Source organism: Sinocyclocheilus anshuiensis, unplaced genomic scaffold (genome assembly GCF_001515605.1).
Source record: "Sinocyclocheilus anshuiensis isolate Anshui unplaced genomic scaffold, SAMN03320099.WGS_v1.1 scaffold374, whole genome shotgun sequence".
Lineage (NCBI taxonomy): Eukaryota > Metazoa > Chordata > Actinopteri > Cypriniformes > Cyprinidae > Sinocyclocheilus > Sinocyclocheilus anshuiensis.
This window is the reverse complement of record NW_015546051.1, coordinates 31,378-51,798: the sequence shown is the minus strand read 5'-3', so window position 1 is coordinate 51,798 and position 20,421 is coordinate 31,378. Positions and strand designations below refer to the sequence as shown.

At 35.5% G+C, this 20,421-nt stretch overlaps 1 protein-coding gene across 1 annotated transcript in view; it reads right to left on the bottom strand.

Annotated features, from left to right (window-relative positions):
• gbe1b (glucan (1,4-alpha-), branching enzyme 1b) overlaps nt 1–20,067 on the bottom strand; it is a 151,075-nt gene extending 131,008 nt beyond the window's left edge. Inside the window, exon 1 of the mRNA XM_016500375.1 lies at nt 19,744–20,067. Within this exon, the coding sequence (XP_016355861.1) occupies nt 19,744–19,841 (98 nt within the window). The 5' untranslated portion in view covers nt 19,842–20,067. The remainder of the gene's footprint in view (nt 1–19,743) is intronic.
• Nucleotides 20,068–20,421: the final 354 nt, after the last annotated feature.

Genomic DNA, 20,421 nt, shown 5'->3' with positions numbered 1-20,421 from the left:
ACCAGCACCTGCCTGGGTCTGTGCGACTTCATCTATGGCTTTTCTCTTCCCTTTCACAAACGGATCCATCTCCCATTCTAAGTTACGTCCTTTGGCTGTTTACTGTTTTATTTCTTTTCTTTTTCTACTGATGGCCCGCCCCCATCACACCTCTTTACTCTCGCGTGTCACGTGACCGAGAGTAATCGCGGCCCCCGCGATTGAAAAATCGCGTTTTTTCATATCGCAAATGCAATTAATCGTTCAGCCCTGATATGGACGCTATATAAGCACTCATCAAGAGGGTAACTGGGGGCTTTTTTTTTTAGCAAATAAACAGACTAAATGACTGAAACTTAAAATTAACACAGTCCTTTAAAAAACACTGACCAACAGATTATCCATAATAACAGGTGCATTGCTCACAGCAGGCAATTTGAAGTCTAACAGTAAGTGTCTCTAAATGTTCTGTGTAAGTTTATGGATTAGTTACATAAGGCAAAGCTTTGATAACTGGAAGGCTGAAAGGAAGGAATTCACAGACACAATGGACCACGAGAGGGTTTCACTGTGCTGTCAGTCTAGTGGTTACTGTTAGTACACTAAAGCGGAGCATGCTGTCAGCATGCTAAAGGCCTTTCTCAAAAATCTGTTTATCCCTGTAGATCTCCACAACCACTGGAAATCACACAATGAACAAAAGTAGAACAAAAAACGAAATGTTGTATTAGAACAAAATCATTGCAGATTAGTCAAATCTTCAGAAAAACTCAAAAGCAACATCTTACATCCTTCAATGAAATGAATGGTGTGCTTTTAACCACAGCCAATCAGCAGCACAGTGGAATTAAATATGATTGATTCACCCACCAATGAAGTGCGCTTGACAAGAAATTATGCATGATGATTCATCATTTGATAAACTTTTAACACTTCACAAAAAGGGTTCATTTGTTAGCATTAGTTAATGCATTAGGTATCATGAACTAATATTATTAGCTGCATTTATTAACCCGGATTAATGCTAATTTATAAATATTCTATTGTTCATTGTTAATAATACTCATTCAAAAATGTGCTGTCCGTATTTTTTTTTTAAGAAATTAATACTTTTATACAGCAAGAATGCAATAAATTTATCAAAAGTGACAGTAAAGACATTTATAGTGTTAGATTAGAATGATTTCTGAAGGATCATGTGACACTAGAGTGGAGTTAACGTAATCATTTAATAAAAACTGTTCGCAATGTGAATCAATGTGATCAAATACTGCAAATGCAGCCTTGGCGAGCATTAGTGACATTTTTCAAAAACATAAAAAAAAATAATAATTACAAGTCTCACTGACACAAAACTTTTGAACAGCAATGTACGTAGAAATTAACATTAACCAATATTAATAAATGCTGTAATTGTTCATCATAAGTTCATGATGCCTAATGTATTAACTAAAGTTAAAGAAAATAACGTTCACGTAAAGTGGTACCATCAAACTTGGCTGTTCGTGAAGGAATTCATTGTCATGTGAAATCACAATGAGGCAGTTTAACCTCTGGCATCTGGTTTAAGCCTTTCAAAGTTTCTCTCATGGACCAGTTTAACAAGCACAGAAATATTATGATATGAATACAAATGTGCTCATATTCGGTCAGTGTCAAGCACAAATTTTTTGGAGAGAGAAGACCCATTTTTCTTTTCAAACATTAAAAGAAATTAACATAAATCAATGCACAGACAGACAGCACCGAAACAGTGTCATATTTAAAAAGGTTACTGGCCTGCTAATCCATCCTTCGTCCTTGACTGCTATCGTTATGAATGAGAATGAATGATTTTCACTAAAATGCAGCATAATCCATGTTAAGAGTGAGCTGGAGACGAAAGTGGGAAAAGAATTCATGCAAATGTATACTTAAATATTACAACAACTTTACAGTTAGCATTACATAATTTAAATCATACTGCACATTACATTTTGGACCCCAAAGCAATTTCTATTGGCTGAAAGAACTTTTCTTGATGTCTGATTAACAATCTTATTATGATTTATGTCATCATAACAATATGACAATGTTTTTTAAATGATACATATGTTAAACGCCTGAATATACTGTATAATATACTGTAATTAAACTTGGATTAGCTCTTTGCTAGCCAAAAACTATGCTATGTTAGCATATCACAAATAATTTAGCCTTCACTCTCAAAAAAACAAAGGTACAAAAGCTGTTACGGTACCCTTTTGTACCTTTATTTCTCTGTGTATAGACTACAGATCTCCTTTCTAAACAATTTAGTGTAGTATCTACTAGCTGATTAGCCTGCTATCTTAGATAAACTGCTAACTGATTGGCCTGCTAGCCAAGTTGCTACACTGCCATGATTAATTAGTACTTTCATATTATCACTTCTGCAAATGCTATGTTGATTATCTAAAAGTAAATTTTCATAGAGGAACTAGCTATATGGTTTCAGTTGGTCCTAAATATTTAGTAAATTTTGAAATAATTTTAGATTTGTTTCTGAATACTTTCTTTCTCACAAATCTGTGTGTACATAAAGTTATGAGACCCATTGTGATACTTTCGTAAGCAGGTATTACAAATTGTAGCATACTGATCTACTGACGTTAGCATACACTTGCTGCACGTCTCATAAAACGTTCAAAAATGTCAGCGCCTGGGAGAAAGAGAAGAGCAGACATACGGATACATTTGAAAAAAATGTGATATCGCCAATGAGAACTCAATTCAGTCTGGTTTTCTGTGCGCACACACCTGAAGCGCACACATAGAAAGCAAATTTTAAACAACGTACGAGTACTGAATAGAGTTCTGTTACGTGTCTTATCACTAATTATGTCAAAATGTCAGTTTTGTCTGAGCATTCATGTAAACATAGTTGTTTAGGTCTTGAGCGAATGTAAACAGTTTGAAGAATATCTGATGTGGGACACGTATTGAATCCGTGCATTAGGTCTTAAAGTGACAGCAGCCTAATATACCTGCTACTGCCTGTATAAAGTCAATCAAACAACAAAAGAAAAAGAGGAAATCACTCACTAATAACTGCACAAATTATTAGCATTTATACCAACAGGGGAACTTTACGTATAAATTTGTTCTTAAAACGTCACCCAGATGTGATTTCTACATATTAACTTGCAAATTCGAATTTTAGTATGAATCATGATTTGTTTGTGAAAACTCTTACACAGATTTCACGGACAAATTTGTTTGCACTTAAAGTTAAGTTTAAGTAGAATTGGCGGTAACACTTTGTTTTAAGGTGTTCTTGTTACACGTTACATGTACTTACTATTACAATAACAATTAATTATGCATAATTACATGCAAGTAACCCTAAGACAAACCCTAATCCTAACCCTAACCATATAGTAAGTACATGTAGTTAATTAATATTACTCAGTACTTAAATGTATAATAACACTGTTAGAGGGACACCTTAAAATAAAGTGTAACCAAATAGGCTTCTGAAGGGCTATTGAATCTTGTACCACACCGACCTGAGCTGAGCCAATGAGAACAAACATCTTACACTGCCCCTAAAAAGTGTTGTTTTGCCCCTAAAAAGTGTTTTACCCTGAATCAGTAACCCTATTCAATACATTTAGGGCTGCCACTAATGACTATTTTTATTTCAATTAATCTATCGACTAATTTATCGATTAATCAGTTAATCTAAACGATTCATTTCCCACAAAAAACAACAATTTCACTTATTAAACTATATTTTATTAAACCAAATGAAATCAAATGTTTTTAAAGCAAAAGTAAAGTGCAACATAGAGTGCAAGAAGCAAGTGTCTATCTCATAGTCTAAATCACTGAAATGAAAGTTCAGTATTATAGTGTAAGAATGACAACATATCCACGTGTTATAGTTTACTAATATTAAAATTATAATCAAAAAACACTTTTTAAAGGAGCATTTACCAGGAATGTCATTTACTAGAATTTATTTAGGAGAAAAATGTAAATGTGCAGTATTTCTGAAAAAATTTTTTTTTGTTGTTTAAGCACCATTTAATTCAAATGTCCACTTAATCTTTAATATTTTGCCATTTCTTTAGGACAGAAATGCTATAGCCACTGTAATTAAAAGAATATGTGGACATCAAAATGTGTAAACTCGGAGTGAGGGTTTGAGCTTTTATTTTGAAACCGCGATGTATTCTCCTGTGTTTGCGTAGATTTATAAATGATTTACCTTACAAATCTGATGAAATGGCGCACGTTGCGTTCCCAGATGAACGTTATAATAAACCCAAACTCACAACAACATGCAGAGATGGAGTTTGAGACGCTGCACACATGTAAATGATAACAGTTCCTGTGGAACTACTGTGAACGGAGCCACTGTGTACTTCATCGCATATAATTATTTAATTAAATCGTAGCGTTTGTGAATTCACAATTACGCTTAATTATGATTTTTAAATGGGTTTAATATATCATGTAGCCTTGGGAAACAGTCTAATAATGTGTTTTATGGATTCTCGTCCGTGAAATGCGCCACTTCCGGTATTTTGCCGGTTAGTCGACGCGAGCAAAATGAAGTCGAGGATTTTTAAAAATCGAATAGTCTAATAAAATCGACGAATCGCGACAGCCCTAAATACATCTACAGCATAACAGATTCCAGGACTCCCAAAGGCAAACACAAAAGCAAACACCTGATAGCTATTTGCAAGGAAATTAATCTGAACCCTCCCAGTCCATGCCGACTGTCAAACTTCAGCTGCTCTGTGATTATGAGAGTCATTGGCATTATAAGAAATCAGTGTTTGAGGAGCGGAGGGAGGGTTGTCGCACCATAAGGCAGTGATATTCTCCGCATGTCCGCAGGCTTGTGTCCCAGATGATTAGAGTCTAGAGGAGAGAGATCAGAAACTGCATCTCAATCAGAGAGTCAAGGTGACTTCATAGGAAGCTGATTTCCAACACGGTCATTACCGAAACCTGAACGTCAGAACTTCAGCAAACCTGCTTATTAGTAATAATGAGTGCAAATGACTATACTATAGATGTCCTTTCTAAAGCTGAATGTCTGCTGTTTGATTTTTTTTTCTTCTGTTCTTTAAGTTTGTTGTTTGCCTCATTGTACGACACGAGTCTGGTGAGGTCTTGAGTTAAAGCTGATGCAGACTGAAAGCTGATGTTGACTGGACGATCAATTGTCACGTTTTAATATCGCCAAAATTGAAATGGTACCTGTTACGGTCCTTTCGAGGTCTAGGGAATCGGTCCGCAACATTTAAAACAAATAAATTCGATGAATGGAGAGGAGAGAGCCCAAATGACATACTGTTTAGTGTGAAGAGGTTCTCCGCATCTTTGCGTCCCTCCGAGATGTGAATGTAAAAATAGCCCAGTGTGTCTGTTACGGTCCTTTCGAGATCTAGGGAATTGGTCCGCAACATTTAAAACAAATGAATTCGATGAATGGAGAGGAGAGCAGAAAAAAACAGCCACGACGACAGCATATGGCAAAAAGGCAGTAATTTATTCTACAAATGGCAGAAGGCAGCAACTTATTCACGTAGCTGTCCAGAAACGCACCAGCAGCGCGTGTGCATATTTACAGTGCCAAAAATAAAAAGTGGAATACAAACAAACCAACAAAAAGGGAGAGACGTGATAGAGTGGCGCCTAAATCAAAACAAAGAAACAAAACCAAACAGGGCTACACTAAACGCCCAAACCCACTAAACTATCCTAACCAAATAAAAATGTGAAACAAAAACACGAAAGCTTCGGCGTAGGTGACGCCCTAAATACCCTACACTAACTAAAACAAACCTTTTTAGGCCCAAGATCCCTCCACTGACTAGTGTATCTAACACGGTTTCACTACGTGCAAGAGATGTAACCTACAACTAAGCTTACCTACCCTCATCTCCCACCTAGAGAACGAGAAAACTCAATAAGCTCACCATCAATTCGGCACATAGTTGTAAGACATGAAAGTCATACTGAGCAACTTGAGAAATTTAAAACAAAAACAGAATGGTCTGACTTTAGGTGTTATTTATTTATTTGCTACATAAAACATCTGCACGAAACAAAAACAGCAGGTCTGAATGAGATGCACTCTCTGACAGCAGGTGGCGTCTATCAACAGGGTTGCCAGGTTTTCGCAATAAAACTAGTCCAATTGCATTTCGAGGGGGGTTCCCCTGTAAAAATGGCATTCCGGGGGTAAAATACACGCTTTTTCGGCGGGGATCTACCAGTAAAATTCACATTCCAGGGACTAAATATCACGTTATTTACCGCTGTAAACAAAGTAGAGTTGCGCTTTATACAGAGAAGAAAATGCCATTGCCATCGAAACTTTTATCAAGACAGTTCCGTTCAGTGATACATTAATATAACCCCAGAAATGTAATGCATTTTTGTACTTATTTTACTGTTTTTTTTTTCGGGATCTACTGGGACAGTGATAAAGATCTACCAGTCGATCGCGATCGACGGGTTGGCGACCACTGCCCTACACTAACTAAAACAGAAAAAAATACACAAGAGGCGCTCACCCACTGACTAGTGTTTCTAACACGGTTTCACTACGTGCAAGAGATGTAACCTATAACTAAGCTTACCTACCCTCATCTCCCACCTAGAGAACGAGAAAACTCAATAAGCTCACCATCAATTCGGCACATAGTTGTAAGACATGAAAGTCATACTGAGCAACTTGAGAACGAGAAGATACACAGGAGTGAGGCACAACTCAAACAAATCGAAAACACACACGCTGATGCCCGGGAGCTCACACAGGCTCTCCGCTCAGAGCACAGCCAAAAAGTCTCGCTACACACCCCAACAGCGCTCACTGCGCTGCCCTCGCCTCCCAGGCCGAGTGCACCGGAAGCTTTTAAAGCCACAGGCCGTCAGCTGATTCATCGCAGTATGGAACACCCTAATAATGATTGGCGGCGAGTCGTCCACTCAGCGGAAACCTAGGAGTTGGGGAAAAAGAAAACAACAAGAAACAAGGAAAAATAAAAGCAAAAACAACAACTCCCAGGGAACGTAACTACCACACAAGCACAAACAAGCCCTTGAAGTGATGTCAAGGTTTTTCCTGGCACAGAAAACAAAAGTTAGGAGATAGTTGGCTGGGCAGAACAGAGTTTGATGAGATGGCTGTCGCAGGGCAGCCACATTTTAGGGCTGTGACCCAAAATATCTGACACGGTCAGAAGTTCGTCAGACTCCTCCTCAATGGCAATTATTTGGCAGTCTGTGAGCATGTCATGCTAAGAAATCAACGTGTGCCTTGCAACGAAAAAGAAACCTGTTATGATTCCCGAAATTTGTCTTAGACAAAATCATGTCCAAAATTGTAGTGTGTGCCAGACTTTAGAATATTCACAGCGGACATCATCCGCTCTAAATAAATATGCAGACAGGGAGTGAATAACGCAAAGATCTGTTCGGCTTTAAATGACAATTAGTGCCATGAATAGCCTTTACTAAATAAAAAGCTAGTTAGATAATTGATTTGGAATTTCATTGAAATCATACTTATAAGTTACGAGTTTCTGATTTGCTAAAAATTGCAAGTCCGACTTAAGCATCAACGGGTCATATATACAATAGAACCAAAATGGCAGCAAACTTAGTTAAAGATAGTACACCGCTATAGTTCCACTTCCACATGTCTCATTGACTACAGGTAAAAATGCATGCTTCAAATTTAAATGTTGTGCTACCCAATTACTATCATCACTGTTATTTTGGGTATTATTAAAGTAATAAATAAAAAAAAAATACTTTAATAAATGGTCAATTTTAGCAGACAACTTGCTTCATATATTTGGTTCAACAACAGAGGATACACATTATCATTTGACTCAAATGAACACATGTACATATTTATTAACAGACAACAATTACTTTTTAAATACTAACACTCAGTGTATAGAATGAGAGCTTCTTAGTATGTTTACTTGTAATCCAATTAAGTGATATGATATGCCGATTAATTAATAAAAGAGATGAAATGATCGTAAATGACGGTGTTTCTTTAAAGCAGCTTTTGTTTAGAAAGTGAAATGTATCGACACAAGCCCCATGTTGCAGCAATCAGTTCTGGATTAAGTGCCTTGTTCAAGGGCATAACCCACTATTAGGCCAATATCCCACAGTTCCTAGATTTGGATTCAAACCAAATTCATTCTGGTTAACCACATTGGAGCTGTGATATATTGTGCCAACATCATGCAGAATGGAAGCTGTGTGACCCATTGACCTTCCCACTTTCCCCACCGTTTGTTCATTTAGTTTTACGAGCTTGTTCTTGCAAAAGTACAGTTGGCTGAGTAACTGTCAGAGAAAGACTGCTGGGAAATATCAATCCCAGATGGAGACAAAATCAGACTGCATTTCATGCTATTTCAGAATCAGCTGAGAGAATGCAACGAGACACAGTCTAGAGAACAGAATGCTGCGTTTTCCCAGCAGTCTTTGTGAAACTGTGTCAAAAGAAAGTTTGAGGTTACATGGAAGTATTTTTAGAGAAATTATGAAACGGCTGACAAAATATACAAGAGAGGAACACAGGAATAGTTTACCTCTAAGTCTAACCGGATCTGCTACCATTTTAAGATTGATTGAATGTCATATTTCACCCATAAACAAACAGAAAATAATAATCAGAAATTGTATTTTGCATAAAGAAAATTAACATTATTGTATTAATAAAATAACACACTACTGTTTAATAGTTTGGGGTCTGTAAGATTTGTATTGTTTTTGAAAGAAGTCTATGCTCACCAAAGCTGCATTTATTTGTAAAAACAAAAATACAGGATTATTGTTAAATATTAGATATTGTCCATATATTTTTTTATATTTTATATTATAATATATTTAAGCCATTACTGCCTTTATGATCCTTCAGAAATCATTCTAATATGCTGATTTGCTGCTAAAGAAACATTATCAATGATGAAAACAGTTGTGCTGCTTAACATTTTTTTTAGCATGAATAGGAAGTTTAAAATACCAGCAATTATTTGAAATATAAATTCTTTACTGCCACTTTTCAATTGAATGCATCCTTGTTGAATAAAACAAATTTCTTCTACTTATATAATGTACTTAAATCATACTGACCCCCTAAACTTTTGAACAGTATAGTCTATATACATTATTTTTATATTTATATATATATATATATTTTAGGGCTGTCAACAAAAAATTTGAGATGATTTTTTGTATTCGAGTTACTCGAGGAATCGTTTCAGCCCTAAAGCCCACCTACTTTGATTTGATAGGCCATCTCAATTATTTTGACATTGATGAGCGCTCTTAGCCCGCTGAGCAGGCCAGGCTGAAAATTTAACTTTTAAACCTTTTTGTCATACTAAAAAAATAGAGCGCTGCATAGTAGGGCTGTCAAAAAAAATTTGAATTTCGAATATTCGTCGAATTTAAAATAAAAATTCACATTCGAATACAAAGACGTTGCATTCGAATTTTAGGTGTACGTCAGGCAGCCTTTTATCAGTGGCGCACGAAATGCGACAACAATGTAATGTTTTTGTTAGCCTATCCAGTTGAACCCACTAGATTGAACGCATATTCATCGCATTTTCTAGAGGGACATCTATCAACGCTGCACTCGCACGAGAGAGCAACATGTTTAGAAAGCTATGTCAAATTAATGTAAGCGCTTTTTTTTCCTCCTAACTGAAATTATGCCTTATAAATTCGAATATAATTCGAATATTGATCATATTTAAGTAAAAAATTTGAATTTAGTCTTTCAGCCATTTTGACAGCCCTAATATATATATATAAATAAATGCTATGAGTTCAAATTAATTACAATTTAAAATCACACACACACTTTATAATCACACATTTATAATATTTTAGCTTAAAATAAATTACACGCAAGAGGCAACATAAATATTAAGCATATGTAAATAAATATGAATGGAGCATTGTAATGTTTATCATTTATAATGTAATATTATAAATATGTTATTTGAAAATGTCCTTAATTGCTGTGGAAATTAAAAGTTTAAAAAAATTACACCATTCACTAGAAAAAATTAATAAAATCAGATAATGCAAATGTCTTTTATTTGAATAGGACTTCCCCAGACCTCCATGTGCACCTGTGCTCTAACATCACCATTCTCTACACTCACACTCCAAGCTGGACAAACTCACTGATATTATTTTGGGCACAACGGGGTAATAAGGTTGCTATTTATACTTGGGGACACTTGAGACCTTACTGTGGGCCTGTCCCAAATGCCACCCTAAGCCTTTGTGGTCGACCACTGAGTTCACACTTTGGTGTTGCTGCATAGACTGCTAGGTAGCTACACACACAAAATGCTTTTTTCTCTCAGAAATATAAAAGTTAAAAATCAAACAGCTACACAAAACAGCCCAAGACAAAAATCTGGTCTACACAAGACAAATGAAGCACTGCAAAACTAAAAATTGCTCACTTCAAGGCATAAAAGGAGGCTGTTGTTCTACTTTGTGCACTAACAGATCACAATCTAAAATGTTCAAGAAGATACACACCACAACTCTTTCTAAAGCTCGGAGAACAAGTGATCAGAGCAACACATATCAATCCCAGTTTGAAGTTCCCCGAGTCTCTTTAGTCATCTGAATTCCTGACACTTCATTCCCTCTGCTGATGCACAGCGTGATTCAGAGCTGCCCGCAAGACCTTGTAGATTTTGACGCTTGCACTCATAAGAAACACTCCTGTTGCTCAGGGGACTCTGACGCTGGGTTTGATCAAGAGGCGAGCAGCTATTGCGCTGGCACCTGCCTATGTACAATTATTAATGGGGAGGAGAGGGCCTTTCAGGGGCCAGACAGGTGTGTGAGGCTCGCCCGGGGCTCCCTGGAGTCCACAAAAGCCACGCTGCTGCTGGAATGGGCCGTGACACATAGATGTGTGTTCAGCATGACCCAGTCACCTCATAAACACACACCGAAAAAACACTTATTCAACAAAAACACCAGACTACTGAGTGAGGCAAAATAGGTTCTTAGGGTAAGAACCATGTAAGCAAGTAACAAAGTGTCTGAGAATGGAATATTACTAAGAAAGGAAAGCATGAAACACTTGCTCTGTTCACACTGATCATAAGTGATTATCAGTGCACTGAATGTCTGAACATATTATTAATGCATTATATTACACTATATAATAGCATTCAAAGTACATAATATAGTACACAAAGTGTATGTACATATTGTAATCACAGTAAAATTAATATTCTCAGTAAAAACATAAAATTGAATTAAAAATATGAATTCTATAATAATATAAATGGTACTAAAAGCTGTTTTGCTGACACTTAGTTTTAAATCAAATGTGATATATACCATAAATGTGTATATTCATCTAAAATTATAAACATAATTCAGCAGTAATGTGTCATGTCACTAGACACACTTTTATCTCATAATTTAAGTCAGTTTCAACCTTTTATGTCAATTTTGAATTATGTCGCAATTGAGACTTTATCCTATTGACTTATAATCATGACTTTTTCTCAAAATTGCTTTTATGTCAATTTCAACTTTTCATCTCATTTGATTGACTTTTTATCTCATATTCATGACTTCTTGTCAAAACTGCTTTTCATGTCAATGTCAATGTTTAATCTCAAAATTTCGCTTTTTTTTTCCCTCATAACCATGACTTTTTGTCAGAATTGCTTTGTATGTAAATTTCAACTTTTCAAATCATAACTTTGACGGTAACACTTTCTATGAAGCCCATTTTTACAATACATTATACGGTTATTCTTAAGGTATTATAATTAATGTGTAATGCATTATAAAAAAACGTATTTGTGGTTATAACTTTTATGAGTATGAATATTTATAACATGCAATAAACACCATGTTAAATCCACTTAACTTATAATGGATTATAAGTCTCATATCTTGGCATTATTTATTTAAGATCTTTTCTGTATCTTACTATCTTACTGATATTACAATAAATATAGTTAAAATCAAATGTACCATATTACACATTCATCTGATCAGATATCTGATCTTACGGTTGTTTAAGAAAAAATATTATTTTGATTATTATTATTATTATTATTATTGTTGTAGTCATTGTTGTTATTATTCTTTATAAGTGGTCTTTGTCTGCTTTAAGTAAAGTAACAAGTTAACAATGGCAAGATATGAGGCGTATAATACATTATAACTATATGGGAAACATTATCCATTATAAGTTAAGTGGATGCATTGTGTTCATTGTGTATTATAAATCATCGTAATCTTAAAAGCTATAACCACAATTAAGTAAATATTATAATGCATTAAAACTGTTGTTATGATTACTCATGAGATGAAACAACATATCATAAGGTTTTTTATAATACATTATGCATTCATTATAATGCCTTAAGAATACTCTTATAATGTATTTTAAATACGGGCTTCATAGAAAGTGTTACCATCTTATAATTTTTGAATGTTTATCTCATAACTTAAACTTATGTCATAATTATCAATTTTAAATTGTACATCATAATTATGACAATAATTCACAGGGAAAAAAAATGTTGTCTTTATAATATTTATTAAGAATTTGCTTCCCTGGAATGGTGTTCAGATTGAAAGCTTAGGCAGAACAGTCTGTCAGCCAGCTGTGAGCTTGAGATGGCAAGGTGGTGCATTAAAATCAAGCCCTGCCCTCTATTTTTTCACCCAGAAATACGTCACAATACTGAAGTCAAATCAATCATGACCTGAGGTTCTTGCTGACTTGAGATAGTGTAGACGTGTAGATAGTGTATCACGACTGAAACCCTTAAGTGTGTAACTTTTGTGTTGTTTCTGGACAAAATCTTCATGTTGTTTAGTTGTTATACACTTTCACTCATTACTTATACTAGCAGGGGAAATCTGCTGAACTACATATTTATGAGACAGCATATGAAAAACAGCTTCTGCTGGCTATGTTTGCCCATGCTGATCACTGCTATTCAGGGCAACGTGTAAATGATTAGCCTCTGTTAAACAGCACACGCACTGCTCTTCTGTTCACCCTATTAGAGTGTTTGTTTATCAGAGCATGACCCTTTGCTTACCGTCTGAGCTCAATAAGAGCATTTCGCCACCAAAAACCAATAAAACAAAGTTCATCTTACTTCCAAAAGACTTCACTCCCACCTAATGTCCGTTCAACTCCCACAAGAGAATGTACTGCTTACATACAGCAGGTCAGGAGGCCTAGTGAACTTTCCTCACTCAGTAACTCTCAGATGTTGGAGCTGTAGCATAACAGTTGTGGCGCACATGAGGGTGACGCAAGATCGAGTCTGGCTTGCAACATTTTAAAATACTATTCAATTTTTGTATTCAATTAATTTAATTTAAATAAAAAAATCAGTTTCAGATGTTTCTCCTAAGAAAACAATAAAAAACACAAACCTATTCATATTTAAAATTACAATTAATTATTTTTTTATGTAAATAAAAAAAAAAAGTAAACTTTCCATGTCCTAATTTTTACATTTTGTCTCATAATTATTACGAGACAAAAATAAAAATTGGGAAATGAAAAGTCTAAATTATGAAATAAAAAGTCAATTATGAATTTAAAGTATCATTTTTTGACAATTATGATTTTAATCTCACAATTTTGACTGTCCATTTCAACTTTTTGAAAAATGTTCTAATTTTGACTATGTACTCATAACGATTTTGTACCATATAATTTTGACTTTATTTAATAAATATGACTTTTCATCTCATCATTTTCCCTTTTTATCTGATAAATTTGACTTTTTCATGCCCTGATTTCGCCTTATGTCATTTTTTGACTTTATCTCATAATTATGACTTTTCAACTCACAATTTTGACATATTCATGTCTAGTGGTCGACCGATATGGGTTTTTTGACAGCCGATGCCGATATCTTGGAAAGCAGGGTGGCCGATATAAAGCCGATATAATTTTATTTATTTTAATTCATATTTAAGAAATTTGAAATCATTTGAAAATGGATTTAAAATAATTGTGTAAAATAAACATATATACACTTTAGTGTACAAAGCATTTTTCACAAATAAATATTTAATAAAAATCTAATTGAAAAGGAAGTAAACACTGTAACCAACAGGGCACTCGGTATTCTGGGAAGTTTGTGTGCATTGGGAATCTTTTTTTCTTTATTTTTTTCAAATACAGCCAAGGTAACACTCATTTTACATACAGCATGCAATGAAAATTACATGAATATGACATTGGGCAAAAGCATGAAGCCAGTATAATTTGAAACCGCGAGTTTAAAGTTTGTCGAGCGCGCGTCTCAATGAAGCTGAACTCTCCAGCTGTCAGCATTCAATTCGCACGGACCGACTGTCACGCAGAGAACACGCGATCATGCAGGATACAAATGCACACTTCACAAGATCTCAACTAGATTCGAATAAGTCTGCAAGGTTTGTGAAATTAAATGTTCATTAGTTATTCAAAGATTTGTTTAAATGATATAAATGCGTATTTGCTGAAGGCAAACGAGAAATTATTATAATGTTTGCCTTTCTATTACTAATGATATTAAAACAATCGTTATAATACTTTTTTGTATACATTTTAATTCCTTTGTTTAACAGTTCTATCTGATTATTAGATAGACTTATCCATATTAGACATAACTGAATGACGACAGCGAACAAGAGGGAGAATGTGAGCACTGTGTGCTCAGGCGCTGCCGTTCTCAGCACCGTCAAAATAAAAGTCAGACACGCCATCAAAATAAAAGTAATGTGTCAAAACACATCAGCCAAACAGAAAAACTTATCGGCCAATGCCGATATTTGAAAAATGCCAAATATCGGCCGATATAGCGGCCTTGGCGATATATCGGTCGACCACTATTCATGTCCTAATTTTTTCCTAATTTTCTCATAATCTCATGATTTAGATTTTTACATCCTAATTTTGACTTTCCATCTCATGTCATTTTAATATCGACTTTTTCTTATAATTGACTTTTTATCTAATAATTTGGATTTTTCATGTCCTAATTTCGACTTTTTATCTCATGTTTTTGAATTTAGGGGAGCGCGGGGCACAAAGTAACACGGGGTAAGTTGTAACACAAGTGGTTTAAATATTTCCACACATGCTAGCATAACCAAATTTACAGCATTTACTAGTTACTATATCAACATTATATAGAGAAAAAAAGTGCGCCAAAAATCAAAAGTCTTTTGAAGATATCGCTGAACATTTATGTTACCATAGTAAAATTATATTTCTGGCTTAAGTAAATTTTTCATCTCAGTTTTTATTACTCATTTAAAATTAGACAAATCTGCTATTATTTTAATCTCCAATCTGTTATTTATCAGTTTAGGTTATTTTTTAATGCGTCGCTAACTATGAGAAGACACTAACCAGTTTTAAATTCCAGTTGCACAGATGGGGCACGTTGTAACACTGCGTTACACTGTGCTATTCTATGACATTAGCGATGTAACTCACAGTATTTACTTTAATAAATTTTAACAATAAACGACGAGAACCAGGTGAATAAAGATTGACAGTCAATGTTTAATGTTAAGAAATTATTATTTCAAGACATGTAAAGCATTTTGGCTCGTTTATGTGGGCCGTCCCAAGCATGGTTGCAATGTGTTCGTTGTCAAACTCCAAAATCAGATTATTTTTAATTCTTAAAAAAACGCCATTATTTTATTTGAAATAAATCATTATTTTATTTTATTGACAAAATATTTTAGTTTGTCTTGTATATTTTTTTTCATGCGGTCAGATAACATTTTAAGCTGTTATATGCTCAGCTGTTACAATGTGTTCCACCTACGGGGCATGTTGTCACATTTCACTTCCAATTTTTGAGGGTAAATAAAGAAAAACGTATACACTGTAATTATGAAACAAGGCGACATATTTGTACTAGACAAGTGTGAAATTACTGTGGATAAAAAAATTATACTCTGAACCCCATGTGGATTTACACAATTTGAGAAAGTCAAAAAGTGCTACTTTGTGCCCCGCTCTCCCCTATCTCATAATTATGAATTTTCATCTCATTATTATATCACTTTGTACGTCATAATTTTGACTTTGTCTTAATTTTGACATTGACATTTTTTATATAACAATTTAATTGTGTTTGTATCATAATTATGATTTACCAAAGCATGATTCTTTTTTTGTTTTTTATGTGGCAGAAATGGACTTATAAGCAAAAGGCTTAAAAAATTGAGAAATTCTATAATTATCACTGCAATCTAGGAGCAACAATTGAGATATTAAAGAGATCTCATTTGCGATTTCCCGTTCCTATGGGCTCTCTCACCCAGAGCAAATGAAAGTAGCCCAGAAATCTGAAATGTTATTAACCTTCATTTCAAAAGAGTTTTACGGAACATGCTAAGAAGAGCATAGTCTTCCTTAATAATCTGAGTTTCTTACATCCCATGTGGTTTTACTCGGTCAATCCGTGACACACATTTCACACAACATTATTCCACTTTCGAAACCAGTTGCACAGAGAGGGGTAAAAATAGAAACCATGTACCATGTTTTCAGATACCTCGATGGCTACCCCTCAAGACTTTGGTGTTAATTAAAACGATAATGAAGAACTCCATTTCACTTGTCAGTGGTCTCTGTGGCACTAATGAATGGAGAATGTCAAGTCATACATATGCAGACTGTGCCACGCTCACTTAATGCATGCAACAGTGCAATTAGGCATTGTTATCATTATAATCAAATGTAAAGACGGTGCCACAGGACCCTGAATATCGTGCAATAAACTGACGAGTGGTGAGCGAACGATTGCTGACAAGTGCCACTCACTGGATTGCAATTAAGTGACATCTAATTGGTACAGAGCACTTGAAGTCTCCAGGCATAAGCAGTCAGAGCTGAAGTACCAATTGTGCGTCACTGTTTATATACTCAAATATAGATCTGTTAAACTGTAACTATAATTATGAGTGATATTATAATTAGATATTCAATGTGGTCACCCCAAGTCATCCATCACTTTCCTGTAGGTCTTTCTATTAATAAGTGTGGCCTAATAATATTTATCTCTCCATTCATTTTAAGCATGCTTGTATGGCTATGAATGGAATAGTAGTGTACTGCATACTAAGCAGTATGGAATACTGATGTAAAAAAAATAAATAAATAATAATTTATGCGAGACTTGTGCAATTAAAAACAGTATGTTACATTATTGTGTTGTCACATGATTTTATTAAAATGCCAATGTCGGGAAAGGCCATAAGGAACACTGACCTGGGCTGAGCAACAATAGAGGACAATATTAAATGCTGTCAGATGCCATTTTAATTCTTCCCACCAACCAACCGCATTGGATTGTACGATATAAAAAAAGAGAAAGATACACAGGGCTCAACAGTGCGAGCATTTCACTTGCTTTTACACTTTAAAATGTATATAGGAGCATGTGTGCTGATAAAAAAAAGTCCTAACAGGTTAATCTAATAGGTCTTAAATTTGGGGATGGAAAAAACGGAATCGTGATTCAGCCTAGCGTGATTATTAAACTTCAAAAGTCTGTGATTTCATTAAATAAATAAGCACTACACATTCCAGTTATAACGCAGCGTTCTACAAACTCACGGTTTCAGAGCAGTTTGCAATCAATTAATATCACACATTTATACTAATAGATTGCTTATGACTTGCTGTTGTTCATCTGTTCATGAATTATGACAATGTAAAAGCCAGTGTTGTGCCCAATTCTTACCCCCCTAGTATTGGGTAGGTTTAGGTGTGGGGGAGGGGGAGGGGTTAAGATTAGGCAATCAGGTAGCGACTTGAACGAGGGGGGTAATAATTTGGCAGGGGGTCAAAATTGGGCACAACACCGGCAATAATAAAGTATAGGCATTTTAAAATAAGAGTCCCAGTGATTTGAGTTTATTATTAAACACACACACACACACATACATATATATATATAAGAATGTTAAAACATAACATTTATTTTTTAAATTATTTAAATAAAATGTAAATAAAAACATATCTTATGCAATTGTATCACAGAGAGCATCAAATAAGTGTATTTTTTATTTGTTCCATCAACAAATGTAATCTTTTTTTTTTTTAGCAGAACATTCATAACAAATTCTTTACATTTAATTTTATTAGTATTTTTAAATATATATTTTGCTTACGTTTGTTTAAAGGGGCCCTATTATGCTTTTTCACAAAGTCTTGATTTTGTTTTGGGGGGTGTACTAGAACATGCTCTCATACTAGGTTGTTCGAAAAACACATTATTTTTCACATATTTTACATTATTACAACACCTCTCTCCCCAGTCTGGCATGAACGGCTCGAATAGTTCCTGTATCAAATGAAGGCCCGCCTTCTGAAATACGAAATGTGCTGTGATTGGTTAGCTGTGCCAGTGTGTGTTGGGATTGGTTAGCTGAGCGAGTGTGAGTTGTGATTGGTTAGCTGTGCCAGTGTGTGTTGGGATTGGTTAGCTGAGCGAGTGTGAGTTGTGATTGGTTAGCTGTGCCAGTGTGTGTTGGGATTGGTTAGCTGAGCGAGTGTGAGTTGTGATTGGTTAGCTGTGCCAGTGTGTGTTGGGATTGGTTAGCTGAGCGAGTGTGAGTTGTGATTGGTTAGCTGTGCCAGTGTGTGTTGGGATTGGTTAGCTGAGCGAGTGTGAGTTGTGATTGGTTAGCTGTGCCAGTGTGTGTTGGGATTGGTTAGCTGAGCGAGTGTGAGTTGTGATTGGTTAGCTGTGCCAGTGTGTGTTGGGATTGGTTAGCTGAGCGAGTGTGAGTTGTGATTGGTTAGCTGTGCCAGTGTGTGTTGAGATTGGTTAGCTGGGCCAGTGTGTTGTGATTGGCAGCACTCGGCGCCTGGTCGGGAAATGTCATGCCTCTTACCATAGCCGCTGAATATTGCGTCAATATCAAATCAATTTGAGCGCGATTTAAACCCGGATGATTGTAACCACTCTAAGTTCGTCTGCCTTGGGAAAGCTAGCGTGTCTCCGACATAGTGATAACACTCGTTGCCTTCTCTAGTGCAGCTCAACCAGGTCTCGTCCCATTGGTCGATATTTGTGATATCACAAATCCCGGAAAATATGCGTTGTAGTCCAAACGAGTCATTCGTTGTAGTTTTCGAAAAGTGATTTCTGTTAAATAAAATATCTACTTTTGAAGTGGACTTTGAGCTTTGTAACTTCGCAGATCTTTTTTATGCTCAAACAGCAACATTAACTAACTAAAGTTGAAAAAGTGAAAAAGCATAATAGGACCCCTTTAAAAGATTGCAACAAGTTAATGACAAAATATTGTGATATTTATGGGGGGGGGGTTGTTGTTGTTACTATATGAAGCACGACAAACAGCCAAATAACTGTTGTCCTCCACTGTCTTCTTAAAGCTGCGTTTTCTTTTATTTGTGTTGATTTCAGAGAAGTGACGTGTCATCGCCATCGAGCTCCCATAGAAACCATCAGATGTCCATATTTACATATTCAGCAGAGCACACGCATCACTTACACACAGAGGCGGAGAGCATCCAGCAGCTGTCTCTTAATGGACACTACACTGAATTAATAAAACACGTCCTAAGTGCCGGGTGTGAAGGGCTGACAGACAGACATGCGTGTGTGTCAATGTGCGTTTGGGACGGGCACAGGACCATTACCCAGCCACAAGATGCAAATAACGCTTAAAAGCACGTTTTACCTCCTCTGTAAGTCGTTTTCAAAGGGTTTGAGGTAAGGATCCATTTGTAGAAGGGAGTTCAAGTGAGGAACTGAAACATTATACTCCGATTCTGCCATCTTCGCGTCAGACCAGAGCAATCGAGCACCGACTCCCTCGATTAAAGCGTGAGATTGCCGCTTTCACTGGGGTTTGTGTTGCGCTGTCATTTGAGACACAGTGTCATGTTTTTTCGCCCTGCCCAAAACAAGAGGATGTGTCTTCATGAGCTCACTTCTCATGTTTGTTCTTGGCAGCGTGGTGCTTTAAGATGACCGCGCAAGCATTCGGAAGAAGGGTGGAGGATTTTGGGGAAGGTGGAGAGTCGAATCATTGAACGTTTTGCCCTTGACAAAGTTCAACCCTCTTCATTTTTTGATAAGGACAGACCCTCTGCTCTCTGGCAACGTCACACCGTAAATGTCAAATATAAAGCAATCGAATATAAATAGATAAGAATAAAAAGTTATGAATAGTGTACATGAATATCCAAGCAGTGTCATGTGCTAAGGCCTGCTATAGCCTACTCTATTTAAAGATATTTGAAATATAGTTTTAATAACAGCAACATTATTATTAGTAATATTATATATTTTATTATTATCAATTTATATATATATATATATATATATATATAAATTTTTTAAGTATTATATATTA